General features: G+C 56.0%; 11 protein-coding genes across 11 annotated transcripts; 2 read left to right on the plus strand and 9 right to left on the minus strand.

Moving 5' to 3' along the window:
• Positions 1-444: 444 nt before the first annotated feature.
• Positions 445-1,013, minus strand: CDEST_05676 (uncharacterized protein). Its single transcript, XM_062921835.1, has 2 exons — positions 802-1,013; positions 445-733 (listed from the first exon to the last, which is right to left on the minus strand). The coding sequence occupies exon 2, from the start codon at positions 608-610 to the stop codon at positions 446-448; it is 165 nt and encodes a 54-aa protein (XP_062777886.1). The 5' UTR covers positions 611-733; positions 802-1,013; the 3' UTR covers position 445.
• Positions 1,014-1,215: 202 nt separating this feature from the next.
• On the plus strand, positions 1,216-2,588 carry CDEST_05677 (Putative GNAT domain, acyl-CoA N-acyltransferase). Its single transcript, XM_062921836.1, has 2 exons — positions 1,216-1,473; positions 1,721-2,588. Exon 2 carries the CDS (start codon positions 1,761-1,763, stop codon positions 2,415-2,417), a length of 657 nt encoding a protein of 218 aa, XP_062777887.1. The 5' UTR covers positions 1,216-1,473; positions 1,721-1,760; the 3' UTR covers positions 2,418-2,588.
• Positions 2,589-2,884: 296 nt separating this feature from the next.
• Positions 2,885-5,329, minus strand: CDEST_05678 (Putative cupredoxin). Its single transcript, XM_062921837.1, has 2 exons — positions 3,563-5,329; positions 2,885-3,452 (listed from the first exon to the last, which is right to left on the minus strand). Exons 1-2 carry the CDS (start codon positions 4,000-4,002, stop codon positions 3,197-3,199), a joined length of 696 nt encoding a protein of 231 aa, XP_062777888.1. The 5' UTR covers positions 4,003-5,329; the 3' UTR covers positions 2,885-3,196.
• Positions 5,330-6,579: 1,250 nt separating this feature from the next.
• CDEST_05679 (uncharacterized protein) lies at positions 6,580-9,315 on the minus strand. The gene is made up of 4 exons (XM_062921838.1): positions 9,165-9,315; positions 8,660-8,987; positions 7,636-8,563; positions 6,580-7,564 (listed from the first exon to the last, which is right to left on the minus strand). Exons 1-4 carry the CDS (start codon positions 9,265-9,267, stop codon positions 6,866-6,868), a joined length of 2,058 nt encoding a protein of 685 aa, XP_062777889.1. The 5' UTR covers positions 9,268-9,315; the 3' UTR covers positions 6,580-6,865.
• Positions 9,316-9,979: 664 nt separating this feature from the next.
• CDEST_05680 (Putative serine hydrolase FSH, alpha/Beta hydrolase) lies at positions 9,980-11,166 on the minus strand. The gene has a single exon (XM_062921839.1). It carries the CDS (start codon positions 10,907-10,909, stop codon positions 10,220-10,222), a length of 690 nt encoding a protein of 229 aa, XP_062777890.1. The 5' UTR covers positions 10,910-11,166; the 3' UTR covers positions 9,980-10,219.
• A 230-nt stretch (positions 11,167-11,396) lies between these two features.
• Positions 11,397-12,663, minus strand: CDEST_05681 (Putative ribosomal RNA methyltransferase, FtsJ domain-containing protein). Its single transcript, XM_062921840.1, has one exon. The coding sequence runs from the start codon at positions 12,571-12,573 to the stop codon at positions 11,704-11,706; it is 870 nt and encodes a 289-aa protein (XP_062777891.1). The 5' UTR covers positions 12,574-12,663; the 3' UTR covers positions 11,397-11,703.
• Positions 12,664-12,665: 2 nt separating this feature from the next.
• CDEST_05682 (uncharacterized protein) lies at positions 12,666-12,968 on the minus strand (the record flags this gene model as incomplete). The annotated part of the gene is made up of 1 exon (XM_062921841.1): positions 12,666-12,968. One exon carries the CDS (start codon positions 12,966-12,968, stop codon positions 12,726-12,728), a length of 243 nt encoding a protein of 80 aa, XP_062777892.1. The 3' UTR covers positions 12,666-12,725.
• An 894-nt stretch (positions 12,969-13,862) lies between these two features.
• On the plus strand, positions 13,863-15,065 carry CDEST_05683 (uncharacterized protein). Its single transcript, XM_062921842.1, has 2 exons — positions 13,863-14,537; positions 14,601-15,065. The coding sequence occupies exons 1-2, from the start codon at positions 13,967-13,969 to the stop codon at positions 14,834-14,836; spliced, it is 807 nt and encodes a 268-aa protein (XP_062777893.1). The 5' UTR covers positions 13,863-13,966; the 3' UTR covers positions 14,837-15,065.
• A 169-nt stretch (positions 15,066-15,234) lies between these two features.
• On the minus strand, positions 15,235-15,971 carry CDEST_05684 (uncharacterized protein; the record flags this gene model as incomplete). The annotated part of the gene is made up of 4 exons (XM_062921843.1): positions 15,235-15,253; positions 15,364-15,418; positions 15,475-15,542; positions 15,610-15,971. 4 exons carry the CDS (start codon positions 15,969-15,971, stop codon positions 15,235-15,237), a joined length of 504 nt encoding a protein of 167 aa, XP_062777894.1.
• Positions 15,972-18,050: 2,079 nt separating this feature from the next.
• On the minus strand, positions 18,051-19,523 carry CDEST_05685 (Putative hem peroxidase, peroxidase, active, heme-binding peroxidase Ccp1; the record flags this gene model as incomplete). The annotated part of the gene is made up of 2 exons (XM_062921844.1): positions 18,236-19,523; positions 18,051-18,161 (listed from the first exon to the last, which is right to left on the minus strand). The coding sequence occupies exons 1-2, from the start codon at positions 19,421-19,423 to the stop codon at positions 18,051-18,053; spliced, it is 1,299 nt and encodes a 432-aa protein (XP_062777895.1). The 5' UTR covers positions 19,424-19,523.
• Positions 19,524-21,435: 1,912 nt separating this feature from the next.
• On the minus strand, positions 21,436-25,462 carry CDEST_05686 (Putative AAA+ ATPase domain, ATPase, AAA-type, core). Its single transcript, XM_062921845.1, has 7 exons — positions 24,235-25,462; positions 24,010-24,177; positions 23,754-23,937; positions 22,909-23,679; positions 22,770-22,848; positions 22,390-22,700; positions 21,436-22,305 (listed from the first exon to the last, which is right to left on the minus strand). Exons 1-7 carry the CDS (start codon positions 25,311-25,313, stop codon positions 21,958-21,960), a joined length of 2,940 nt encoding a protein of 979 aa, XP_062777896.1. The 5' UTR covers positions 25,314-25,462; the 3' UTR covers positions 21,436-21,957.
• Positions 25,463-27,654: the final 2,192 nt, after the last annotated feature.

The following is a 27,654-nucleotide window of genomic DNA, read 5'->3' on the forward strand; positions in this document are numbered from 1 at the left end:
CCTCAAGAACAAAGAGGCAAACCTCGTGGTGCTTGACACTTGTCGCCAGGCCGTCCTCGTGGTTTGTCTAAGCGTGGGACCAAGACGGCAATTCGGCCTCTGCGCCAAGTCCAAGTCGGACGCGGCACATGGCCTTTCAAGTCCGCGTATACCAGCCACGGATCATTGGCAGAAGGGGCGAGCTTCAGGGCAGAATCGCCAACCCCCTGTCAAAAGACTATCCCCGCATCATTTGAATGGCATGGTGTTCTGCGGTAGTTTCTCTTACAAATCTCCTGTCGAGCAACACTTCACGGCCATAATCGGAGATCGCAGCAACATCGTGCTAACTCGGGTGCTCGGGAAATCACACTGTTAAAGCACGGCAGACACAACGTCAGCTATGCTGTCAAATGGGTTTGCTCTCTGAACCTTTCTGATACATACGATCTGATACTTACCTGCTCTAGCATGGACTCGGCAGCGGAGTAGCGAGACCCCAGTACGTGCTGACTAGTATCGAGGTTACCACGACAGGGGTTACAGTCGGTTGGACTGTTCCGCCAAACTGTGGTCCACGCATGCCAAGCGCCCAGTAGTCATGTAGTACGGCTGCACGGAGCCAATACATTTACCCTTTTCGATCTAATCCATTCATCTCAACAACTCTACCTCCTTTCCATAATCCCGCTGGCGAGCCGTCCTTGCTGAGGCCACCGGCGGGAGATGCGGCGGCTTCAGCTTGGCGAATGAGCTTAAAGTTGCCGAAATCAGAAAACGGAGAAAAGGGTTACAATGTTTGAAAGAATAATTTTCACTCACATGGTCACTCACACGGAGCGCAGTGTTTCTCCTTGCATTGCATGGAAAGGCGCTTTAGGCAAAGCTGGTTGATCAATTCGGTCCACAACGTTCAGCCATGGCTGCCAGCCGATGCTGCGGCAAACAAACTCATCCCATTCATTGCTGCTTTGCGATCAATATAAGTAAATGTGATGAGCACCATACGTCTAGGAATGAGAGAGTGAACAGTGGTTGATCTTTTTAAGATCTATTCTACAAGATGGTTCGGGTTGAAATACCCGTGAGATCGGTCACGTGTCACCTTCGCGTGACTCGTGTCATTCAACGTGACCTACGAAGCAGTTCTGCTTCACGACAGTAAACAAGCTCTCACTTGTATCCAGCTCCGTATCATAAGCGTAGCAACCGACTTGAATGTTGCATAAAAAGAAATAGTCACTATCAACCCACCAGCACTCGCCGTTATCTCAACATGTACCGTATTGTTCTTTGAGTCCCATTAGATGCGGGGCAAATAAGAGTATGAGTCACGGTTCGCGTACATAAGCACCATCTGTATCAGTAGCCCCTCTTCTTGATTGCACGCCTGCGGCACGCCAGTGTGTTGACAACTCGGACAAGACCGACTCACTCAAGGATCGCAGTGTAATTCACCTATTTACGGACAAGGCGCTCAGTTTCAACTCAGAGGTAAGGACGAGATCACTTGCGTGATTCTTTTGGATGGGAAGTCAACAAACGTGGGCACGGTCATCTTTTCAGGTGGCCGCACTAAGAATTGCCAGCAATCACCAGCTTCGAGATCTTGAAGACCGTTTCGCACGGGCTCGTCAGAATACTCTGGGCGGTCTGCAAGTTTCTCGTCAAGGTCCTCTCGTCTGACTGCATATGGATGGGACCGTGTAGACTTATTCACTGACGCAGGCAATCCCAATAGAAACCACCGTGGAGGCATTGCGGCTCGCCCCCAGAAGAAAATGATCACCGACGGCCACGAAAACGCCTACCGCTCCGAGCGGCTCATCTACCGGGCGGTAGAGAACAACGAGGCGGATAGCACCTTCATCCACACCCAGCTTGAGAACGACCCGGTCAACGTCGCCCTCTCGGACCTCAAGTTGCTCAAGCCCCGGAGCAGCAAGCACAGCCACGCGATGACCGAGCAGATGGCAAAGTCCGTCCTGACGGTCATGGTCTGCTTACCCCACGGAGCCGAGGCCGGGGCCGGGGCTGCGGCCGGGGATGAGGACAAGACGGACGGATCACAGGCCGAGGCGCCGAGGCCCATCGGGTTCCTGTCCATCGGTTGGGGTGGCATATCGGGGGATACGGCGCACCATCGGTCGGTGGGCCTCGGCATCGCCCTGGCGGCGCCGTTTCGGGGCAAGGGGTACGGCTCCGAGGCCATCAACTGGGCGCTGGACTGGGCGTTCCGGTACGGCAACTTCCACCGCGTCTACCTCGGCACCGTGTCGTACAACGAGCGGGCGCAGCACCTGTACAAGAAGCTCGGGTTCGTGGAGGAGGGCCGCAGCCGCGAGGCGCACTGGTTCGATCGGAAGTGGCACGACCTGATCAGCTACGGGATGCTGGAGCAAGAGTGGGAAGCCCTGAGGGGGATCAAGAAAGAGTAAAGAGGATGTCTGGTGTTGATGTCGGCGGCGTCGATGTTCTTGGTGACTACGGTTGCTCAGAAGAAAGCATAATGTTACTGATTTGGGTTATCGGAACCATGGTAAACAAAGGAACGCTCCAAATGTAAAGAATAGTCGCGCTTCATTCTCGCTCGTCGCGTAATCATTAATTATAGCCCACTTGCTGTGTGTATTAGTTTCTCAAGTCTTCATATTTAAGCTCTCGTCGACACATTCACGAATGACACTGAAGTACCGAGATGTTCCATGCCAGAAACAAAAGTAACTCTTGAGCTTCTCTTTTCCCACATTCTCCTGAATGTTGATTTGTGGACGGGTGGCATAACGAGGGCCCCTTCCACAGCATCTGCTATGATGGGCGGGAATGTATGAAACTTTGGATCAGGAACCTTTTACAACTTTTCCAAAATCGGCAAACGACTGACTGTCAGAGACAGAGAAAGAGATTGCAGGATGATTCAAATCGAGTGTAATAATTCAAAATGCTTGCAGTTGGGTACTATGTATATCGAAGAAGTGTTCGCCTTCGCCGTCCACTCAATGGAACCAGGCTTACGGCTTTTGCCAAATAGAAAATGGCACGCGTCTCCCCCACCAATCCCTCTTTCATTCTTTTTTCGACAGCCCGTCCCATAATGCCCATTGGTATATAAAATAAAAAACCCAAGAGATCCCAATCCCAGAAATAGGACAACACCCCCACCGCAGTGAAAGAACACACAAAGAGTCCACTAAGATGTGTGACAAGAGACTCTCTCTTAGATGAGGAGGCCGCCGACGAAGCCGGCGGCGGCTACGCCGAGGCTGAGGAGACCCCAGCGCACGTCGCCGCGGGCCTCGATGCCGGCGCTGGGCTGGGTCGTGGACGATGCCGAGGGCGTGCCCGAGGCGGAGCTGGGGCTGCCGGTCGCTGCGGAGCCGAGGGTGCCGCCGCCGGTGGCGCTGGGCGCGACGTTGGCCTGCGCGGCGGCGGCAGCCTGGGCGTACTGCTCGATGGTGCGTTGGCCGCTGGACCTGTGTTGCGTAACGATATCAGCATGTGGGTTTCCAAAGAGACGGGAAGAGACAGGCAGAAACAGACACGGATAGACGGAGAGAAAGAGAGAAAAGGGGGAAAGACTCACGGAGGGTTGATCACGCCGACCATGCCGCCCTGGCAGTGCTGGCCCGTGGCGCAGTAGTACCACTTGGGGTTCGAGTCGGTGACCTTGACGGTGAAGACCTCGGCGCCGACGCCCGAGGCGACCTGGACAGGGCCGCTGAAGAAGCCCGTCGCGGTGCCGTTGGCGAGCGGTTGGCAGGGGGAGTCGAAGGCGGACTGGGCGACGGAGTGGGCGCGCGGGTAGAAGTGGAACTCGACGACGTCGCCGACGGCCGCCGTGAGGGAGTTGGGCTCGAAGGTGAGGCCGCCGTCGCCGACCTTGACGACGTGGACGCCGGCGATGCCTGAGGAAGAAGAGGCGGTTGCGGAGGCGGTCGACGACGAGGAGGAGGAGTCGCCGCCCGAACCGTACTGGGCGATGACGGCGGGGATGATGGCGGCGAGGAGGGTTGAGGAGTGCATGTTGGCTGGTGTGACGATGAAGGGAGTTGGTTGTGAATATACTAGTTGTTTGGTAGAGAGACACGAGTCTGGAGGGTGAAAGAAGGTCAGTGGTTTAGTTGTTGAAGTGGCTGGGTTGATGATGAAACTAAACCACCGCTCTTACGGGACGGACGACGTGCTCTTATACATATCGTAACCTCTATCCAGGGACAAGCTCCAGGGACAAGCCCCCAGGAGCATCAAGAAACAACAAGACCCTCAAACTGGACCCCCGTCCCCTTGGAACATCCCAAGAGCTTGCACGCGCCGCCTCCCCTCCCCTTCACCCCTTTCGTCTTCCAGCGCCACAAACGTCCCAGGCAACAGTTTGATACCGCCAGCCAAACGATCGATGACCAGGATGTCGTTCCAAACGAAAGACGGAAAACAGGGGGTACCGCAGAAAGTAACAGCAGCAGAAGCAGAGTAGCAACGGCGGCGGCCTCCCCGCGGTCCTCCGGAAGCAAATTGAACCCCTGCTTGCTTGGCTTCCTTAGAGAGAGAGAGAGAGAGAGAGAAGGTTACGAGAAACAGAGAAAGAAGGGGAAAAAAAGGTGACATAATGTGACCGAGAAATAAGCTCCGCCCCGCGTGGAATGGGGAGTCTTTCCATTGTTCCACCCCCCCCCATCTCGCTACAACGCGCCGGGGGCATCTGACATCCGAGGCAGGACAGGAATGACGCGCAGAGCCAAGCCTCTGGATTCAACCCACACCACCCAAGACGCATGCTGACCCCCCAGGGGCGGTAGTCTAATTCGAGTCCAAGCTTGGTCCCTGGTTGAGTTGCGCCGTTCGATGGGCGCGAGGCGAGGCGCGGCATCGACGCTGACTGAGTGGGAGAGAGAGAGAGAGAGAGAGAGAGAGCAGAGCATTAGACTGACACACTAGGCCTCAGCCAGTTAGTCGGTCGACAGGATGGGGAGACAAGCCACGGGGACACGGCGTCTGGCATTCCACGCCAACGATTCCAAGTGTGTCGCCGTGGTTTCCCGTCAGAGTCCAAAGGGACCAACCAACCAGACGCCACGAGAAGAAGCGTTGTCTCATTCATCCAGCTGGAGACGGAACCTCAACCACGGCTACTTGCCGTTGGCACGCACCTGGTCCCGTATCTTTTTCCGCGGCCGGCGTTCGGATCGCGTTTCGAAAGTCGTGTTGTACGTGTAGGCACCAGGGGGGAGGATGAGGACAAGGATGAGGATGAGGAGGAGGAGGCGGTCGATGGGGGCCGGTCTGTCTCACTTCAAGGAACAACGGTATTGTCGAGACCCGGAGCTCTGGTGTACCTCATCTCATCCCATTCCTTCCCCCCCCCCACTTCGTTAAGCCAGCCGCCACTCGCTGGTGCCGTGTTCCGTCACGCGCCCGCGGCCCCATATCCGGCCGGTAGCGACGGAACAGGCTCTGCGACAACTTGGAACGGGGCTAACCGGCTCTCTCTCGCCGACCAAGTGTCTTCGGAAACAATGGCAAAACCTCTTGAACCTCGATCGTGCCCAAACAGGAACGGAAACACAGGGAGGCCCAGACCCCCTGACTCCTCCAGGGGGAGGGGGGGGGGGGGGGGGGGGTTGAATGTTGGCGTTTCTCGCTTCGAGTGCCGAGGGATGCTATAAAGTTGGAGAAGTTGGGGTGGCAGGCCAATCAGTTCCCCCCTGAAGACAAGACGTTATTGTGTTGGACTGGACCCGCCCCAGGCTCAGGGGGGTTAGAGGGAGGGTGGACCGCTGCTGACACGCCAAACTCTAAAACGTCTCGCCTTCCGGACCGTCCAGGGGTTTGGTGGTTGTGTGGTCTCTCTCTGTGGGTGGTAGTGGGTTGTGTTGTGTGTGTTTTGTACCAGTAGTCAGTCGCTATTGTTGTGGTTGGTGTTGGTAGGTGGTAGTATTGTTCCTGTTCCTGTTGTCACTGCTGTCACTGCTGTCACTGCTGTCACTGCTGTCACTGCTGTTACTGCTGTCACTGCTGTTACTGCTGTCACGGTTAACGCGGCCTCGACTTACTTACACACATCATCCGACGACTACAGATACTCGTCTCCCCCCTTCCCCGAGTCTCCTCGGGTCCCTCGGGTCTCTCAACAACCATCCTTCCCTTTTCAACGACCCTCTGTCCTTATCCCCAGCCAGCGATGTCCCCTAGACTTCTGTCTGGTATCTCGCCGTTGTCCCCATCACGGCATGTCGGCAGAGACGAGCCAAAAGACACAAAAGATTCCCAGGAACATGAATAAGGTTCCTATAGCGTCCACTCGCGCCAACTCCAGACATGTCCAACTTGTCCAGATTGGGCCAAGAAGCATCCGCAATCCTCATCTCACAGCCCCCCCTCGCGTAGGAGCCGAGCCGGGGGACGGGACAATTCACGTCCTCCTGGGGGCTCTTCCCACATCCTTGGCCTGCTAAGCGACCGCATGGTTCCTCCGCCTGGCCCCCGGTTCTAGGGCGTTCAGCGCCCGAGTCGGTCGAACCAGTCTGGCCGGAGCCGACTGTGGAGATTTCTCGTCGGCGATGGTCCTCACAGGTCATGATGAAGCGACGGAATTGGTTCGTTGTCGTTCTCGTGATTCGGACATTTTATTCTACACCTTTATCACACGCGTATTACAAACCATGACTGATGCCCCCAACGCCAATCTTAATCCTGACTCGCATCTTACCCTAAAGTACTAAACTAAAAGGAAGATTCTTCCTGCCAAGGTAATCCGCAGGGGACGAGACAAATCGCAACAAATACTTCGTGACGGCGTGACATGTACACTCGACGACACACAGAGAATAAAAACACACAGAATGGGCTACCGCTGGCTGGGATCCAACCCCCCCTCCTCAAGAGTTGTTCACTCTTCGTCGCTTGAACTGGAACCTCCCGTCGACTGACCGTCACCGGCCACTTGCTTGTCCTTCTTGTTCTTCTTCCCCTTCTTGTTCTTATTCTTCTTCTTCTTGCTCGACCCCTCGGCCGGCTCGCCGAGATCAATCAGGTCGGGCGCTTGCGCCTTTCCGGCCTTGTCGCCCGACGCCACGACGGCCTTGGAAATGTCGACCAGCATCTTCTTGAGCTCCTCGACCTCGCTGCGCAGCTTCTGCACCTCGGCAATCGTCGGGTCCGTGTCCAGGTTCGTCTTGGCCGTCATGCACACCTTGTTCCACCCGTCCGACTCGAAGTCGACCTGGTCAATCATCTGCTCCCACTCCTCGATCGTGTCGTCGTCCTCCTCGCCCCGGGCCCGGTTGCTGCGGATCTCGGCGGCCGACTGCGTCTCGAAGACGGCCGCGACGACGAGGACGGGCGAGTAGAGGATCCCCATGATGACGTCGCTCATGCGCTCAAACTTGGACTTTTCCATCCACCAGAAGAGCGCAATGACAACCATCTCAATCAGGTTGAAAGGCGGGATGTAGACGTTCTCATCGGGCGCCCGCACGAACTGCATCGTCTTCTGAGCGAACAGCGCGAGGTATTCGTCGTTGGCGTTTTCGTAGATGTCCTCGTATGCCGAGTTGTACAGCGCAATAAGGATGTTGAGCAGCACAACCTTTCCCCGTGAATTAGCGACTGGCGGTTGCAGCATGCACTTACTTGCTTTGGGGAAGAAGGGAGACTTACCATGACAATAAAGGTAAAGCAGTAGTACAGGATGATGCCGAACGGCGGCGAGAAGCGATCGAACCCGTCAAAATCGGGGCTTTGCATAATGGCGTTGGCCATGGCGGAGATGATGAAGAGGATGTCGTCCGCCACGAGGTCATCTGCCAGGTCGAGCCCGACGAAGGCCTGGAGGAAGCCGATGATCAACACGGCGAGCAGGGCGAAGAAGATGATGGACTCCTTCATCATGACCTTGAGGACGACGAGCATGGCGCCAAAGAAGCGGAAGCTGTCGAGGTACAGCAGCAGCCGGGACCAGATCATGGGTGCGCTGAAGGCCAGGAAGTTGTAGCTTAGTTCGCTGTAGTATCTGCGAGCCTCTTCGCTCTCGCCGTGCGTCAGGCCGATGATGCGTAGGATGAGCGACAGCGAGATGAATGAGTAGAGCACGCCGTTGAAGGCGTTCCAGAAGCCCAGGATGTGGTAGCCGGCCTTCCAGAACTTGGTCACCTCCTCGCAGATGAAGCCGAAGGTGAAAATGTACAGCAACACCTCGGCCGCGTCAAGCTCTCCCTTGGCGTTGACCGAGTTGATGACGGCGGTGTAGAGGCCGATGTAGACGAGGGAAATGAGGACTTGCGTCGCGTTCTGATACATGGGGGCGCGGATGCGGTCGGGGTCCATGTGGACAAGGAAAGACGGGTTGGTCTTGTCCTTGTAGTCCACAAAGACGGCGGGGTCGTCCTCGTCCTGGACCAGCCATCCCTTCCAGAGGTACGAGATGCACTTCTGGTAGCCCGACGACCCAATGACCCTGACGGCGTGGAGATCGACGGCCTTCTCAATGACGTTGGCGGGCGGCGTGGACTTGCCATCGATGAGGATGGAGTAGCGACGGAGCAGGACCGAGTGCATGAGATACTGGAGGTCTTCTTCGGTTTCGATGCTGCAACAGGGGTGTCGTTTAGCATCAAACACGTCGTTCTGTCGTTTTGCCGTTCCGGCACCGACATGTGGTCACGGACGGACGGACAGCACTTACATCTGCTTGGCGATAACCTCGCAGGCGACGGCGCGCACGCGGTGCAGGTCGGCATCCCACAGCTCAACGAGGGCCTGGTGCTTGAACCATCTCTTGCAGACGATCAGGCAGAAGACGACGCAGGATCCGTAGTGGGAGCCGCCAGCCTCCTTGGCGGCCTTGATGACCTTTGTGGTGATGATTTTGCTGTGCGCCTTTGTGATCTCGTCCTCGTCCAGCTCGCACGGCACGGCCAGCTCGATGAGGTGGCGCAGCTTCAAAGCGATCTTTGTGACTTCGGGGGCGGGGATGGCGGACTCGAGATGCTCGGATCGGTACTGCGGCAAGACTGGTTCGGGGCAGTAGACCCTCTTGTAAGCAATGGGAGCTGGCTGGAGGACGTTCATCGTGTCGCGTATTTCTTTTCTTCTTCTTCTTCTTCTTCTTCTTCTTCTTCTTCTTTTTCTCTGGGGGAATCTAATCTCATTCTTCTTGACGAAGGAGGAAGATCAAGAAGGGTACGTACGGCGTCTGCGGTCGTCGCGAATCCAGTCCGAGTGGAAGTCGTGATGATGTCTCGAGTGCCGGTCCCAGCCAAGCATGCGGGAGACCCAGTTGAAGTTGGCCATGGCGACTGCGATTGCCGTGTTCGGTTGGGGTCGGGTCGGGGGTCGAGACTCGAGTTGTCAGGTAGCTTCGGGTTGTTTGGTCTGTCGGCTGCTACCGCGTCGTTGTCGTCTTCGTCTTCGTCGTCGATCTCGAGAAGAGCAAGGACAATCGACAAAGAAAGGCCAATGGACTTGAGACTCAAGCAAGACTCGCAGAACAGCAAGTGAGGGGGAGACAAGCCACTGAAGAAGATGGAGTAGAAGCCCAAGAGGAAAAAGAGGAGGGAGAAAATAAAAAGGAGGGCTAACAAAAAAGAAAGGAAGCAGCGCAAACCCGGGCTCTCGTTTCCTGTTTTTCTGGGTCAATGGCGCCGATGAGAAGACGAAGGCGGGAAGCAGGAAGCTTGAAAGCTTGCTAGCGCGCATCTGCTGCAAGTGACGTCGACCTGCCACGCAGCGGGGCGCTGGCTGTGCACGACCGGGGGTAAAGTGGACCCTTAACAGTGAAACGAATAAGACCGGCTGTGCTCTGGTAATCAGGTACTTGAAGAGCAGATGGAGGCTAGTGTTGTTTTGGACAGCCCCTAAAGAATTGGCGCCGTTGGCCTTGGGTTGGCTGCCTCACACCATTCCATTCTTATCTTATCCTGCCTTGGCTAGGGTACCGGGGTACTTGTTGGGGCGGCGTGTGAATTCAGTGTGTCTCACTAAACAGGATCGATCTCAGTGAGCTTATTTGATCTCATGTGAGAGACGACGATTATGTTGCAATGAATGAGCTGCCATCAAATGGCCTGGTGTTCAAACGTCATTCGTTCTGTCTGCTGCCCTGCCCAACCGCTTTTCCGGTTACATGACACGGTCGACGGCCTCCCGGTTGTCGAATCTCATCCCCACCGAAAGACATCCATCTCACCATCTCTCTCCCGTCTCGTCTCCATTCACCTTGGCCCTCGAGATCAAAACGTGTTCTTCACACCCTCGCCCCCGTCGTCTCCTTCCATAGGTCGATCACCATGGTCGCAATGTTCTGGATCGTCTCGGGCGCGTTCGGCAGGTGATGCCCGCCCGGGTACCGCACCACCTTGCGCGTGCTCGCCTCGGCGCACGACTCGATCAGCGCCTCGCTCGCCGGCTTCCACGGGTCGAACAGCCCGACGAGGTGAAACGTCGGCGCCCTGATCTTGTCGTCGTCGCCGCCCTCCTCCTCCACGAAGAGCGGGTACGTGCCGCACAAGAACACGCCGAACATGTCGTACGGCACAAAGGGCCGCCGCTGCTGCTCGAGGAGCACGCTCGCCGCCGCCCGCGCCCCCTGCGAGAACCCCAGCACTCCGACGTACGGCCCCGTCTGCTGCACGTACACCTTGAGCAGCTCCATCGCCGTCTCCTTCTGCCGCGCGAACTCGTCCGCCGGCGTCGACGGGTCGTCGCTGACCCACCGCCGGTACGGCCCGCATCCCTCGAACACGGGGAGCACGCCCGGCCCGGCGTCACATTCGATCGGCCCCTCGAGGAACACGAACTCGAACCGCGGCTCGAGTACCCGCGACAGTCGGACGAGCTGGATCTGGAAGATCATTCCGGACGACCCGCCGCCGTGGAGGCAGAGGATCTTGGGCCGCACCGGCGGCGGCACGTTGACGGCGTACGGCTGGTACATGTCGGATGTCTGTCCGTCCCTTGGACCTGGAACGAGTCAAGGAGGAGGGGTAGGAGGAGGAGGAGGATGAGGAGGGGCGGTCCGAGTTTGGTTCGTGGTGTGGCCTTGCACGTAGGTAGCGACTGAGATGTGTGCTTGCTGGATGGAAGGTATGCCGGACTTTTTATTTTGTTTTTGGCTGCTGCCGCGGACGGCCTTCTGTGAGATGCTGACGGGGGGTACGTGGGTGGGTGATGTGAAGTGAGCTGGCTGGCTGGCTGGCTGGCTGACTGACGGCGGCTGGGTAGATGGAGTGAGATGGGGGATGTGGACCCCCAGATCATAATCATATGCATATGCGCGCTCTCGGCCGTTTCGGGTTCAGTTGTCCTGAACCGCTTGGTTCTCTTCTCTTCTCTTCTCGCCTGACTTACTTACATAAACACTCATCTCACCTCCGACTCACTTCCAACTCACTGCCATCTCACCCTCCAACTCATATCCCCCCGACCAACCACGTCTCTCCTGAGAACTCTATGGGGTAGCATCGACCTCGGACCGATCCATCCTGACTCAACGGCGTCGAACTCTAACACGCTCACACACTTCAGCACTACGATGTAGGTACAGCGTGGTAGCCTCTGAAGCCAAGCCTGGATGTTAGCCCGGTTCGGACCCGGAGTATCTTTCATCATACACGCGCGCGCGCGCACACACACACACACACACACACACACGTCTTCTCATTATTGACAGAATACGGGACGAATACCCAAACTCACAAGGGTTGCGATAAGCTGTCCGCTTCCGACTCCTCATGCTACCTTGTCCGATCCGTCTCGCTTGTCTCTCATGAACGGCGCACGCTCGAGCGCATCCGCCTGGATCTTCCACACCTTTCTCCCCCTCCTCACCATCTGCTCGCCAAACTCCCTCAGCAGCTCCTCCACGCCCGGCTCGCCTGACCCCATCGCCTTCAGCAGCTCCCCTTCCGCCCGGAACGTCGCGGCCTCCCAGATGCCCTTCCACCGCGCCACCGCCCGCAGCGCCCGCGCGTGTCGGCTCTGCACGTCGGTGGCGACCATGTAGAACGACGAGCGCTTGTTGTGGCCCGTCGTCGGCTTGAAGAGCCGCACGCGCGAGAACCCGTCAAACGCGTACAGCTCCCTCGCCGTGCCCCACGTCTCGACCTTGTGGAACAGCACCACCATCGTCCCGCCCGGCCGGAGCCGCTCGAGGCCGAGCGCGAGCTGGCTCGCCGACAGCCGGTGTGCCTCGTAGGCCTCGCGGTAGCTGGCGCGCTCCTGCTTGCGCACCACGGCGCCACCACAGATGACGAGGTCGAACTGCTGCTGGTTGGCCGTGAACTGCCGCGGCACAAATCTGCCGGCGTCCGGGTGGTTCGAGGGGATCGCTGTGACGCCGAGGTCCTCCGCAAGCATCGTGACATCCAGGTCCCGGCGGTCAATGTTGGGGTCGTTGGGCAGCATCACCTTATGGCCGCCTGCGGGCTCGGGCAGGCTGAAGCCCATTGCGTGGGCGCCCGGATTGAGCTCCATGGCCACGGCGAGGAAGCCGCCTGGTGCCATGCCCATGTCGAGGATCTGCGGCTTGCCCCAGCCGGCCGTTTTGATCTTGAGCGCCCCGGTGCACTTCTGCATCTCCTTGCCGATCCTCTTCATCATGTCGTAGAACGCCTGGGTCAGCTGGTCGTCGGGGTTGTCGGCCTTATGGCGCTGCTGCTTGAAGAACTTGTCGCCGGCCGGGTTCTCCCACCCCTATCGACGGTCAGTACACTGTGTGACCTTTTTCTTCCTCTTCTTCTTCTTCTTCTTTTTTAGAGAGAACAGAAACGATCACTTGCCTTTTTGCGCAGCGCGTCGAGCTTTGCAAACTCGGGAGATGCCTCTTTCAAATAGTCCACTAGAACTTTCTTCTTGGCCTCGTACTGCTGGTCGGGATTCTTTGCTCCGTTTTCTGAGATTGAAATGATCCTCATCTGCGTGGTCGCGTTGCTAAGGTGTTCACCAGTCTTCGACTCCTGACCGAAGGTCATCTCATTCGGAGCGACAGTGGCCATGATGAGCCGCCTGGAGTGACTTGAGCTGCTAATATCGAGAGACTGATGATGGTGATGTGTCTGGAAGCTTTGAAAAGACAGTCGGTCACCTTGGGGGAAAACGCTCTTGGGGTATTCACCTTGCTATTGAACGTATTCTGACGCCTGCTAGATGGGGAAGGCTGTCAACACAAGGCAGGCAGCAGCCTCGTAGGCAGTTGAAAGCTGACTTGTCATACTTTGAAGCGTTTAGACGGCATCTTGCATATGAGGTGGTCATACAAAGCCTTACAAATGCTTGACCCTTCATGCCGCTAGCTAGCTACCGCTGGTCAATCTATTTGCAAACGCTCATGACAGCCAACGGAGATTGAAAGATGAATGCAGACTATGAAGGCAATATGCACCAATATCAGAGACGAGGATGGCAACACACCCCTCCACTATCTAGCAAAAAGAGGTATTCCTCGCTCTTTGGGCTAGAGAGCCCTGCAACGGCTATTGGACAGGAGAGCGGACCTAACGCTTCAGAATTTCGATGGCCTGAGACGTTAGTATTTGATTATGTGGCGACGCTATGAATAGGACAAGAGTGATCCACGTGCATTTCATGTATTTCAATGGGAGGCGCCAAATGTATGTTGGAGGAGGGTGGATTGGTTGAAGATTAGAAACGAGAACGGCATTCCTAAGGTCGTTGCGCTGATTCAGTTGTCACACATGATACTCAGCATCACAAGAATTTTCTAGTTGAACAATCAGTCCCAAAAGGGCGCTGTACGCGTTGAAGGCGCTAAACGCCATGAAGGGATTTGGAGCAATAATAGGACCGAGGGCGCTAAAGAGGCACGCTAGAAAGGGGCCTCAGGGAGACGAATAGGCCTAAAGACTCACAAGCACAATACACATCACGAATTGAGCCTCGAATATACACCTACGAAGATTCTGACAACTACAAGCACACAAAAAGGCGTGCTGATATAACCCAACCTTACAACCGAAACACCAACACAACCGGAATGGCAACGTCTTCCCAACCAGCAGGCCCGTTGGATGAGGGCCCTCCATACCGCTCCTTTGAGGAGCTCCGCGGCGATCCAACTGTCGCCGTCGTCTTCACCACCGCCGCCAAGCGTCTCTTTTGGCCCCTCGACGGCGTCTTCCCCACCGCCCTCTCCGTCATGAAGACGCTCCTCAGCGCGGACGATCTCGAGCCATACTTCCAGCAGACCCTCGGCGGCGGCATCTGGCACGAGATCGCGCAGCTGCCCCTGACCGAGCCCAAGGTCTCGTCGGTCGAGGCGTCCGTCTACGACCTGGAGCAGTGGGAGTTCCACTGGGTGGCGTGGCACGCGCACCACGAGGGGGAGCCGGCTAACCCGGAGTATGTCACGTATGGCGATCTGAGCGATGAGGATAGGCCGTACGCAAGAGAGCCCAAGGAGGACGGCAGCTGGGAGGAGGACTCGGACACGGAGTTCCTCGTCCGGTGCTGCAGGCAGGATCGACCGCTCCGGAAGAGGGGGCAGAAGCTTGTGGTCACGCCGGCTGCGGGCGGTCACTTCGTCACGACACACGACTACGTCAGCGGTGAGTCGAGCTTTGGCAAGAGTTAGGTCGAAGCGCACTTTTGCTAACAATGGAGAATGACAGCTGTGCACCCTTGGCTCATGGGCTTGCGTCCTGAGATCTTGCTTGCCAAGACAGTTGCCCAGCCTGAGCCGTATCCTGGGTCAGCGGGAATGGCGTGGATGGTGGACCAGGGGCCGGAGCACAAGGTGGAGGCGAAGCAGAGCTGGATTCAAGCACATGGGGGTGGCCCGCCGCGTCCTATCCCTGCCTCGACGGCCGCGATTCTCGCAAGGATACGTGCGAGTCGAAACAGGTGAATTTCATGTCTATGTTGTCTGTCATCTACTAGTAGTCCATTCCATTACTGGGCCCGACGCAAAACATATATTCACCAAAGCCCTCTATAGATACATATGCAGTTGCGTATCGTACACGATGCACCAACGAACTACCTAAGAAGCCGCCGTGGCAGACGCGCAGTACGAGCTCCCATACGCAATGACTGTCGATGCCACCAGGATCCCCAACAAGAGAACTTCCAACGCCCAAGTGTCATACATGTATGGGCTCTGCGGCTTTTGTTGATACATAGTCTACAGACTCATCTTTTGCCAAGCTGACCGTGGTCTGAGTCTCGACAGAGTTGGTTGTTACTGTCGGGTGGCGATTCCAATGTCTCAAGCCGACTTCAACAGCAGCAGGAGTGTGAGGCTTCTCATTCCCAGGTGGCAACCCTGCATTGCGCGTGACGATGTGCCAAACGCGCCCGAACCCGGTTCGAATGCACTCAACAGGTCCCGCAAGCCTCTTGAGTAACGGTGGCAAGGCAGGGAGACTGCCGCACGTTATGGTAGCACACAATTCGATGCCAGTCCAAAGGCTGGCTTCAAAATTGTCCCCTGAAAGAGTCAGTTTAGCGCCCATCAAACACCAAGCCGCAATTAGAGACACCCACAAGTAGGGTCAGAGGAGTTGTTGAGCGTAACCAGGTATTTCAGTCGTAACATGCTAGCAATGGTCGCGCTGTGGCCTGGTGTCAGTTCTGCTGTCTGTAGACTACTAACTCCAAGTATTCCCACAGGCTACTCACAAAGATCCCACCGCGAACAAGAAGCCCAGGGCGAACTTCTTTTGCCGCCCCAGCTTCAATTTCATGAGCTCCGGGATCGGCATAATGATGAGCAGGATGTCTTCGAGAATGGTACCCGCCGCGCCTGTGTAGCTGATGGCGAATAAGTTGAGGCAACGGCCCTCAATGGTTCGGTCCCACACCGATTGGACTGGCACACACTGCAGAGCAACCAGGAACGTGTACAGAACAAGGTGAAAGGTGAGGAAGTAAAGGACGAATTGGACTTTCCGGCGGAACTTGGGGTCAACAAACACCCGGGCGTAGAGGGCGCAAATGGAGACTTTGGCGATGAAGCTGGAATGTGTGGTCAGCCAAGGCATGTACGTCAAGCACGCGAACATACGCACAGAATGAATACGTAGAGTAATGAGTTGGCATAAAAAATCTGTTCAGATTTGTCAGTGCATGCCAAGCCGTCGAATTATGAATCAGGAGAGCCGTCAAACCTGCAGAATTGTCATCACTTGTCCCGGGTCGATATCGAAGTAGTGACGCCCGAACCCCATCTGATAACCTAGCGAAGGGTTAGTATTGATGCATTTGATGAGGGAATAGAACGGACTGGAGAAACCATACTCAAGGCTTGAAAGCCACTCGACACTAAAAAAAGGATCTGACTCCCGTTAGCCAGGTCTCCCGCTATCATGATGGCTGGCACACGGCCGAATGGAGTAGGCCTACCGCGGCAATCAACGCAGTCCAGTCGTCCCACCATAGTTTCTTTGCAACGATCAACCTTGACATGAACCTCAGCAAAACCGTTGCTGTCGGGATGGCAGAAAACGTGACGGGGGTGACTCGGGCGATGTCTTGACGGTCAGGGACCGGATAACCGTGACAAAGCTCACGCGACGCCTCGGCCGTGGCTGAAGCAGGGATGTCCAGGTCAGTAAAAAACGTGCAATAGAAGAGCAAAATGCGAGTTCAAGGCGTACCAAGTTGGTCCGCGAACAGGCAGGATGACTGGACACACTGTGACAGTTGCGCTCGCAGAGTGGTGTTTGTGCAGACGCAGTCTTCCACCGCGGTGTAAGAACAGCCCGCATCATTGAATCCCTGGACAATACAAGGAACCTAGGCAGAGTGAGGTTAATATGGTTCAACCCAAGTACACGTGAGAACGTCGGCTACGATCCACGAGGAGCAACCAAATTGGTGGAAGAACCTAGCTTGGCAGCCAAGTGCGGAAGCCGCAAAAAGGGGGGCAAGCAAAACTCACAGCACATTCTGGTGTCTTCGCAAGCATCTCTGATGAAACTCCTGAGCGAGTGTTTTGAACGCTTGCTGCCTGGATTGTGGTAGTTGCCGCCAGCAGGATCCATATCGCGGGAGCTGGCCATGTTATCTTCATTCTCTATGATTGAAGTGGAAGCCCTGGTTTGAGTCGTGATACCAAGTCGGAATGAGACAATTGGGAAATATTTGGCTGTAAATGGTAACACACGTCTGGTGACATTGAGTAAGTCAGCAAATGATTCGGGGAATCCAAGGCTTGATCGCTGATTTGCAGGGCGAAGCAGCATCCATCAACAAAGTCATTACCAGAATAGGATAAGGAACATGATGAGAAGGTGCACAAGTGCACTATATACGAGACATCCTCCTTGAGGAAACTGAGGCCACAGAGGCAGTGGCGACTTGTAATACCGGCAGATGTCTTTGACTGAGACAATCCGGAACGCCTTTCAGCCAGAAGCATGCGAGGCGCTCGCGCGGTCTGTCAAGCGTGAGTGGACAAGCGCGCTAGAGACGAAAAGAAGCCCACGCCAACTGGATTGAGGATAGACCCCGCGTGAGAAAGTGGAAAGCCATCAAGATTTAGAGTAGATGTGCACGACGTTTCGGACGAAAGCGGCGAGTGCCACACAAAGAAACGCCAAGACTGCAAACAGCTTCCGTTGGATGTTCTAGCAAGCTCTCCGTGTCGTATACAGCAGGATACTGAATCAAGGGCATGATGCCGACTGGCGGATCTGGCGCAGTTCTACCGAAAAATGAGACGTTGACGTCCCAGGTCGTTTGTTTACATCACCGCTCACAGTAATGGCTCGTTCAATCTGAACAGTTCTTGGAGGGCAAGACCACTGACCTCAAAGCGAGAGGACTCTTGACTGGGCCGACGAGTGGCGTCAAAATGATTCCATTCGTAAAGAGGCCTTGCGAAGCATTCCTGTCAGCTTTTGTCTGTTACTGTTGAACCTGTAGTTCAATCACCATCGAGAGTTGTCAACATTTATAGTTCGTCTTCTCAGAGGGCTTGACCGATGGAACACTGTGATTAACTCAATGACGTCTAGGTTGCAACGATTCTCATAGACATTGATCAAGACGAAGGCGTTCGAATAGAACTCGATGCTTCTGAACTCTTCTCAAACTCTGAAATTTACACCGCCCGTTAACTATGACCTCTTAGCAGCAGTCCCGGCAGGCAGCACCTTGGTGCAATCGGTCAGCTCGTTGATGTTGAATACCCCAAGCAGGCTGAGGCGGAGATATTGCCTCGCATAAGCCTACACGCAACGCTCCAGTCAGCCAACGTTCACGGGGGGGTTAAACTTCAGGGGATCCTCGGTTGAAAACTTACAGCACCCCAGAGAGGCGCCTGCTGCGCAAAAGCCTGGAACGCCGGGGCGGACCGGGGGTCTTTGGACAAGGCGATGTCGCTGGGGAAGGTGACGATGTCTCCGGGGCTCGCGTTCAGGGTCTCCTGGTAGAAGAGGACGTCCCAGACGGCGGGCGTCGTGTCCTGCGGCGCGTTCGCGCGCGACGGGTCGAAGAAGCGCTGACGGCTGGAGGTGTGGGCGCCGACGAGGGCCGCGAGCCCCGGGGCCGAGATAGTCTTGTTCCCGAACAGCTCGATCAGCTTGTCGGCGTTGTCTCTCGGATCCGGCAGCAGGCCGTCGGGCGCCGCAACGGAGGAGTCCTTGCGGCCGACGAAGGTCTTGATACGCGGCCCGCCGGGACACGCGACGGTGGCGGTTGTGGCGGCGAACTGGATCAGGTCGGCCATGCCGGCGCCGAACTCGCTGAACTTGGCGTGCCATGTCTTCATCTGCTCGACGATATCCGCGAGCCCGTCGTTGGCCGGGCGGCCGATCTCCTCGGGCGCGAGGACGATGGACCCGTCAGCGCCGCCGAGGTCGCCGGTGCCTTTACTCCACCCTGCGGCGTCGTGGAAGCCCAGGCGGATCGAGGCCCGGGCCGGGTCGGTGCAGCCGTTGGCGTCGCGGAAGGTGGGCATGATCTCGTCAGCGACGTGCTTCCATACACAGCACTTGTCTGCGCTGCACTCGGCGCTGCCGAGATCGGGGACGCTGCCCTCGGCGGCGTCTGACACGGCGTTGCCGTTGCCGGCCAAGATGCCCTTGACGTCTCTTCCGACGTCGGAGAGGTTGTTGTCAGGCACCTTGATGAGGTCACCAATGATCTCGTTGTCTTCGGCTCGAGTGGTGACGCCGTTGTTGAAGCCGTTGTTGAAGCCGTTGTTGAAGCCGTTGTTGAAGCCGTTGTTGAAGCCGTTGTTGGGACCGGGGTTGGAGCCATTGGGGCCGCGATTGGGTCCGGCATTGGGGCCGTTGGGTCCGCGATTGGGACCGCCGTTGAATCCGCCATTGACGGCGCCGCCATTGAAGCCGGTACGGCTGTCGCGGGTGATCTTTGCCACCATTTCCTCGTGAGTCATGCCGCCAGGGACCCTGCCCATGCCGGGATATGCGGCTACAATGGCTGTCAAGGCCGTAAGGAGGACGACTGCTTTACCTGAAGGAGCCATTTTGTCTGGTTGAGGGGAGGTGTAAAAACGAGTGGCGAGACTGGATTGGGAATGGAAACGAACGTGAGGAGGATGCTGGAGCGAGTGACTGAGGGTCTGTAAACTACCCGGCTGGCTTGAGGTTTCACGATGGAAGACATGGTTCTCATCTTCCACTTATATATCTGCACACAGCGCAACAACATGTAACTGGTGGCCCTGGCGGCGAAGAAGATCCTTTCCCGTAGGAAAGCCGCGTCTACTCTCTGGTCACCACGAGCTCGGTCCCCACACGGAAAACAGGAGCCGTTGGCCTGCTTCAGACACATCAAGGCACGGATGTCGATGTTGCGGTGCATACATGAGCACGTTGGCAAGAAACAGAACACACCACGGAGTCGCAGGAGGCTCCTCCCCGGGAAGAGGAAAACCCGCTAGAGATGTCGACGACCTGGCCTTGATGTGTCAGGTCGCTCTCGGGCGAGGCTTTTGCCATCCATCCGAAGTGTCACATTGCGTGGCGTTTCCCAGCGTCCTGTATCCAAGATTCTAGTCCGATGCCAACCTCCCAAAAGTCAGGGCACATGAGGGTCCGAGAGCTTTTTGAAAGAGAAAACAACTCGAGGCGTGATTCCGCGGGATCGTCAGTCTGCCGTTCTTGCCGTGGCCTATCTTTGGAATAAGCTGAAAGGTTCTCAAACCTTGTGTCCAAGAACTCAATCCAAATGTTCGGATGCTATGAGGAAGCCAAACTTGGCTCATCCCAACCTCGCCCGGCGTTGATATTCACTACGGATGGTTGAACGCAATTCGATGCCGGTTGATGTAATGTCTCAAGATCGATCTTAAGGGATCTACAGATGCTTCTGCAGGGCGTGATCGTGTCCCTCCCGGGCGAGTAGAATCAGGAATCTGCCAGTTGTTCGTTGCATGCATCTCGCATCACGTCTCGCACCATACTCTTTCACGAAGCACGCCAAGCAAATAATCATTGAGCAAGTCAATCTGGAATCTCACAGAGCCAGTCCTTGTGTAGCGCAACATGCCGCTTTTGTATTTACTGTATTACGGGGGCTTCTAACATGCCGCTGCGAGACTTGCCCCCCACTTCCCGTCGACAAGAACAGACAGAACAGACAGACGACGACCAAGACGTGTCGGCTGCACGGCAGAATATGCTCACCAAGTGAATCGGCGCAATCAAGTCGAGTGCTCCCGGCCGTGCTCCAGACCTCCAGCTCCCTCGGACATCCGAGCTCACATGTCCGTGCCGGGCGACACCCAACCACACTATCAGGATGTGGAACCTGGGTGACGACACCGAGTCAGAAGGATGGAATTCGCATCAGGGGAAACGAGATGTTAGGAGGAGTGTAAGAAGAGGGGGAGTGGGCGGAAAACTAATGCACATGTCGGGCCTTTGCTACGATCCCGGCTGTCACACGATGAATCCAGCCTGCCGGATGCCGCGAGATCCATGCTGTACCAAGTCTTAGTCCGGGTGGCGCTTTTTTGACAGGAGGGTAGTGAAAGCAGAAGGGTTTCTTGAGAGACTGATTACGCGGCACCGGATGGCCGTTCATCCGTGAGGCTCGTGGTCTTGGCCGGCCCCCCTCACAGCTGTGCATGGTGCTCGGTAGCCGATGCAACGCTCGAAATGCCCTCATACTAGACTCGTCTATTTGATCGATGATTAACCAAACCGCCAGCTCATGCTTACTGGTGTCGCCACGTGGTTTACCGGGAAAACGGCAACGGTGATAGCCGTGTTTTGTTGATGCCGTCTCTTGTAGGACCGCTCGGGGAACTAGGGGTGTTTGACGACGATATTGATGATTTATCATTTCCGGAAAAATTGGATGACAAACAAAATCAACAGCATCAAGTCCAGTCTCGCAGTTGAACTTCCGAAATCACAAGACTGTGCCGTTGAACGATCCCGAACACCGGATTCTGTAGTCAATCAGAAGATGAGAAGCACCAATCATCCAAGAACACAGTAGTCATCCGCTCCTAGTTAACACAAACGATCAGCCAGTCACCGTCAGCAGGTTTCCCTGATACAGTCTCTGCTACAACCCTCAAGAACGCCCCAAGGAGCGTCGGATATCTTGCATACACGGGCCACTAAGCTAATGATGTACGACACATTCAACCGGTCTGTGGCGCTGCCAACTTCTCGCAAAGGTTTTGTAGCCATGGTAAGCGTAAGAACAGCACTGAAAGCCAGAAAAGTCCAGGAATCACAATGAACATATTTCGATGGCCTTTGGTGATGTTGTGGCAGGTCTTAAATGCGTCGGTTCGCCTGTAATTCAGAGAGAAACCGACGGCCACATTCCCCGCCCTCTTGTCGCCCTTCAAAACGGCAGCAGTACCGACATCGCGAACTACATGAACGATATTAGTGAGGCAGCAACCTCTTTGTCACCCTGTGTAACGTGACTGACAAAGGGTTCCTCAAAAGTTGCGATATTGCGAGAGACACCGAAGACATCTTTGGCTCAAAACCTAGTTAGATCATCATCTTCATACCATCAAGACCCCAACCCTGTTCAATAATAACTGCGCATAGCGTCCTTGTACGACTCGCCTCCCTTGAGGTGCAGATCAAAACTATTCTGGACGTCGAGGACCTGCCGGATGTGTTCCATGCCGAGCGGCTCGCCCTTGTTGACGGCCAGCGCCTGCGCGGTGCGGACCGTGTTCTTGATCTGCCGGCCGTTGAGGTCGTGCTTCGCGAGGCTCTCGTAGTCGTCATCGCTGAAGGGCCGGAGATCGACCCCTTCGAGGACGCGGACGCGCTCGACAAAGATGCGGAAGATGGACTTCTTGGCCCGCTGCGTGAGGCTCTCGTAGCGCAGGGCGATGTGGATGCGCGACTGGAACGCGTCGTCAAAGGTCTGCCGTCAATGTCATGTTAGCGATTACGCGCCAAAGATAATCCAAAAAGGTCGATGGATGTGCCCTGGAGGAGAAGGACGTACCTCGACTCGGTTCGTCGTCAGGAATAGGATCCCCTGGAAGTACTCCAGCTGACGCAGGAAGATGCTGACCAGCGCGTTGCGGGCGATCTCGTGCAGGTTCCTCTTCTCCAGGAACACGTCGGCCTCGTCGAGGAGGAGGATGGCACCCCAGGCGTGGCAAATGTCGAGGATCTTCTGCAGCTCCGCCTCGAGGTATCGCGAGTCGGTGCCCAGCTCTCCGGCCGAGGCCATGTAGAGCGGGCACTTGAGCAGCTCGCTGATGCCCTCGGCCGTGAGAGTCTTTCCCGTGCCAGGGGGGCCATGGAGGACGGCTATATCGAAAGGGGGGTCAGAGATGACGAGAAACAGATTGAGAAGGATATATAGCGTCGAGGTCTTACCGACAAGCCCCTTTCCTTTGCCTTGAATCACGTCGTCGATGCTCTCGGCGGCGTGGTACTTGTGGGACTCGACCAGCGCCTTTTATTCTTTCACATTAGCCTTGAATGCCGTGATCAAGGGGAACCGTAGTAAACTCGCCTTGACAATGTCCTTCTGCTTGGGCTCGAGCACTAAAGACTCGTATGCGCTGTCGTTCCACTGGATGTCGGTGATCCCAGAGACAGTGAACTCGAGCCATAGCTTCTCTGAGAAAGAGAACCCCAGCACGACGGATGATGCGATGAGGTAGTCCTCCGCCGAGAACTCGGGCGGCTCCTTCGACTTCTCGCCGTCCTCGGATAGGCCGTCACTTTTCACCTCCTCGACTCGCTCGAGCGGCTCCGCTGGCGCAGACTCCTCGACGTCAGATTTCGGGACCCGAATCATGCGGACGTTGCCCTTGGGGTCGCGCACGACCTTGGTCACCATCTTCCCGCAGGCGTCATCATCGCTTCCGCATCCATTGTCAGAGTCTGAGCCCTGGCCGCATGCCTTCTCGTCGTCGTCATCTTCATCCTCCGAGTCGGAGAGGACGTCGTGGTCCCGAGGCCGGACGACGGAGACCTGGTAGTTGGGGTTGATGCGGCGGTGGATGGCCGGGTCGACCATGACGCGCCCGTTGACGTTGACCTTGATGACGGCCTTCTTCTTCTTGTAGTACGCCAGCCCTTGGTGGCTCCGGTAGTGCACACCGCCGAGCTGCACGAACTTCTTGCCTCGCTCGACCAGGGCGGCCTTGATGGCCTCCTTGTCCTTGTGGAAGTCGAGGGGAAAGGCACTGAGGCTGCTGATCTTTCGGGCCCCTCGGAACTCTGGGACCTCTTCGCAGAGAGTGCCGTAGCCGAACTGCTTGCCGTCGAACTCTAGATACTGTCCGAGCGTGAGCTATCACTGTGTGTAGACAAGGGCAAGACAAGGGCATAGCGAAGCTGGGTAATACTCACTTTGCCATCAACCCAGTAGAATTCTCCCTTGGTCATGCTGTTCAGCTTCTCTGCCTGCTCCACCTTGAACACCCGAGGCTCATCGGGTGACCCGTAGGTTGTCGTGTATATGAGCGTGTTGGGCTTGTAAAGCGCCCAAAGCAGGTCGAACGTGATGAGCCCGTTTTCCAGCATGGGGTAGAGACTAGAAGGAGACGTGATGAGTAGCCGTTCACGGTGCGCGTGCGCGCGTCAAGTTAGCGTCAATTCAACGTACCTCTTCTTGATGTGAGCATAGTCCTTGTCGAGGTATTTGAGAAGAACCTTGAGATGCTGCCGCTTCGTCTCGATGTGCTTCTTCTGCTTCTTGCGCTCTTTCTTGTCCGCGCCCACCGCCGCCGTTTTCTTGAGCTTCTTGCCGTACTTTCGCAAGTCTTCCAGGTAGCTGAGGCTCTATCAGTGACACAACTCACGGAAAAATACCAGAGAAGGATTTGCCTACAGAAACAGCATGTTGGGGTCGAGCTTGGGCGTCTCATCGACCAGGCTGACGCCCTTGATATTGCCCATGACCTCCTGCAGACACTCGCGCAGGACCTTGCTCTTCACGTCGACGAGCGTGGCGCTGTACTTGCCCTCCCAGTCAAAGGTCCGCCTGATCTGGAGCACGTAGGCGTCGTACAGCGTGTCCGAGGTGGTCGCCGCCGTGTCCTGGAGCTTGTATTGGTGGATGGCGCTGTCCCAGACCTGGTCGACCCGCTTGAAGTCCAGCTTCGGCCTCTTCCTGGACGACGACGACGACGACGGCTGGGCCTGCCGCCCCCGCGTCCGGAGTCTGCTGCCGAACATGGGGTTCTCGCCGAGCCCGCCGTCGCCCACGCCGAGGTTGCCACGCCTCGGAGGCGGAGGCCAGAAGGATGGCTGGTTACTATTGTTGCTGCCGCCAAGCGCCATGGAGCCGTTGACGCGTTGCCATTGTTGGAACATCTGCATCTGCTGCGCCGTCATTGGGACCTTGGTCAGACCGTCGTCAGAGTCGCTATCCTCGGCACCACTGTCGTCCGATGAGTCCGAGTCCGTGTCAGACGAGGAGGAAGAGGAAGCGGACAGGGAGGGATCGCGCTTTTTGGAAGATTTGCTCTTCTTGGTGGAGCGGGAAGTGGAAGGCCGAGTCTTCTTGGTCGTAGTGTTAACAGAGTGCTTTCTCGATTTGGCCTTGCGTTTGGAAACTTCCTCCGAGTCGGACGAGTCTGAATCGGAGTCGGATGAAGTCTCGTCATCGTCGGATCGGTGACCATCGTCTTCCGTAGCGGACTCCGACGAGTCCTCCTCGTTGCGAGCAACTTTCTTGTGCTTCTTCTCCCTCTTTTTGAACTGCTTCTTGGCCTTCTTCTTGGCCGCATTCTTCTTTCCGTCTTTGATGCTCTCGGAAGACTTGGCCGGACGAGCAGGGGCGACGGCGGTGGTGGCCGAGTCTTTGACGGAGCCCACTTCATCGGCGGGCACTGAATTGGCCGGGGCAAGTCCGGCGTATTGGTCTGTGAGGGTGGCCTCCTGGGAACTCATTATAGGTAGCGTCATGGCGAGCGGTAGTGATGAAGGACCGAGGGAATCCAAGAAAGTGTCGGTAGAGAAAACGTTGTATGGCCTGTCTTATTGGGAGCCGAAGAGCCTTGAGGATCGACAGAGTGGTGGCAGTATCCAGTAAATTCGCTGACTCTGTAAGGATGTCCAAAAACTGATCGGTCGGCAAGGGGTTGTGTCGGCCTTTTATCTCTCCTCAGGTACGAGGGAGCGGTTTACGATGATGGCTGTCAGCTGGAGCTGCATTGAGGGCTGGTTTTCGGTATGTCCAGCCGGCTGACGATGTCTCGAATGAGGTGAAGGTGAGGTGGTTCCTCCAAGAAGGAGAATCGGATGTGACCCTGGTATAGTCTGTCATGGGCCTTTCTAACGAAGGCTTTTTTCGCCCACTATGTCATATGTAACCCGGATACTTCATGAGCCTTCCGAAGGGGAGAGGCCATGTACCTCCTCAGTGCTCTATTGCCTTGACACATCTTTCTTAGATGCTGGGCCTTGTGCAAGGCCAAGCAAGCCAGGCAGATAAGGCGTTCCACGACTCTTTGCTGCCTGCGTCAGATGACCGAAAAGGGGTCACTGCATCTGCATTAGCCGGAGGTAAAAGGAGCTAGAAAGAGGTGGTGTTGCTGGTGTATCATGCCGCCTGGCGTCATTTTTCGGCCGCTGTTGTGTGTGTGTGTGCCTTGTCACTTTTCGCCATGTAGCGGTCGTCTGTGAGAGACAAGATCTTTATTGTTTTCATTTCGTCTTCATCTTCTTACCATCATGTACATGAGAGATCTTGGGAGGGAATGCCTTGGTTGCGTATCGCAGTCCCTGTGAGACAGATACGACGACCTAGACTAAAGAAAGGAAGCATGTATTGAGATGTACCGAACCTCTCCCAGATGGACTTTGGCCCCCGGGGCTCCCGAGGTACAGTGATGATAATCCATTTCCAAAGTCCCCTCAGGGTAAGCAGGAAGGCTGCAAGTGATAAACGTGGGGAACCTGGGAACCAAACCCCGGGGCTCTTTTGGAAGGCTGCAGCGCTCATCTGCGGCCAGTCGTGAGCCGCCCGCCTCAAAACTCTTGTAATAGGATATCAAGAGCCAAGGGCGCCTGGAATGCGTTGCCTAGCAGTGCGAGTGGACTTTGGTTGCGAATCATCAGACTCTTGGCAATCAGCCTCATCCCAAGCAGCAAATCTGAGACAAGTCAGTGACAGAAAGGATACGGCCCAGAGATGGCACAGCAAACAACGTGCCTTTGTGGGCGGCGACGATCCCACTCGTTTCCCCGATTCCGTTTACGATCTTGACCATATCTTTCTCCTTCTTGGTCCTGAGAGAATGCAGCGGGGGCGGGCATCCGGAACACATGGGGGGGGGGGGGGGGGGGGCGACTGCTCTACTCTTCCTGCGCAACCCTCTGGCAACTTAGCCGTTGTGTGTACTGCATGCATATGCATGTCCACTGGACTGCTGCGAGGCGCCCCAAAAACGTATGGCGGATAAGCATGCCAGGTCGCACCTTCGCCCAGCCATGTCAGGACGAGGCGCTTGATTCTGTGATTGGGTCTGAGAAGAATGTGTGCTGTGGCTGGTTGCTTCTCGCCCCCGTCAGACGTTGACCGATGCCGGACTTGGTGATAGTGGACGTTGGCCGTTTTACAGGGCCTGTTGGGTGAATCAATGGTACTCTCGACATGTGGCGACCAGCCCTTGTGTTGGACCATGTCTGTGTAAATTCGCGAAAATTTGGCAACCGTTGAAAGTGATAGTTGATTCCTACCGATTCGAGTTCGGTCAGCTTGCCGAACGTCGAAATCCCCGCCGGCATTTTCCACCATGTAAACTCCGCCGCTGTCAACCCCTGTCTTGACACCACGGCACTGATGAGTGGATCTTCGAAGCAACTCGCGCGCGTACTGTACTATATTTGCCAGCTGACCACGATCTTGTTCCCTGACGTCTAGCTTGAAAATATCCATGTGAAGAGGACGGTGTTTGGTGCATCTCCACTCATATATACGCGGGAGCCGATCCCTCGGATCGAATGTACGGGCTTCAAATGGCGATCGATCACGTCGATTCAAAAATTGACGCGTTCCCTTCATAGCGCTCGCGGTCCACCTTTCTCTCGTACTTTACGACTTGGTTTCCGAGATTTGCCGCAGGACTCGCCGCTCTTCAGGGTCAAAAGTGGAGCCTTGAATTCAAGCTAGCGACTGTAACCCGTCCATTGACACAGCCATTCCCTTCGCTATGCTGTAAATTTGATGTGGGATTTCTATGTGTTTATCTACCAGTTACGGGCATTGTTCAACGCAAAAGCTTAGCGGTGGGTCTCTTTCTTG

This window comes from Colletotrichum destructivum, chromosome 3, assembly GCF_034447905.1.
Source record: "Colletotrichum destructivum chromosome 3, complete sequence".
NCBI lineage: Eukaryota > Fungi > Ascomycota > Sordariomycetes > Glomerellales > Glomerellaceae > Colletotrichum > Colletotrichum destructivum.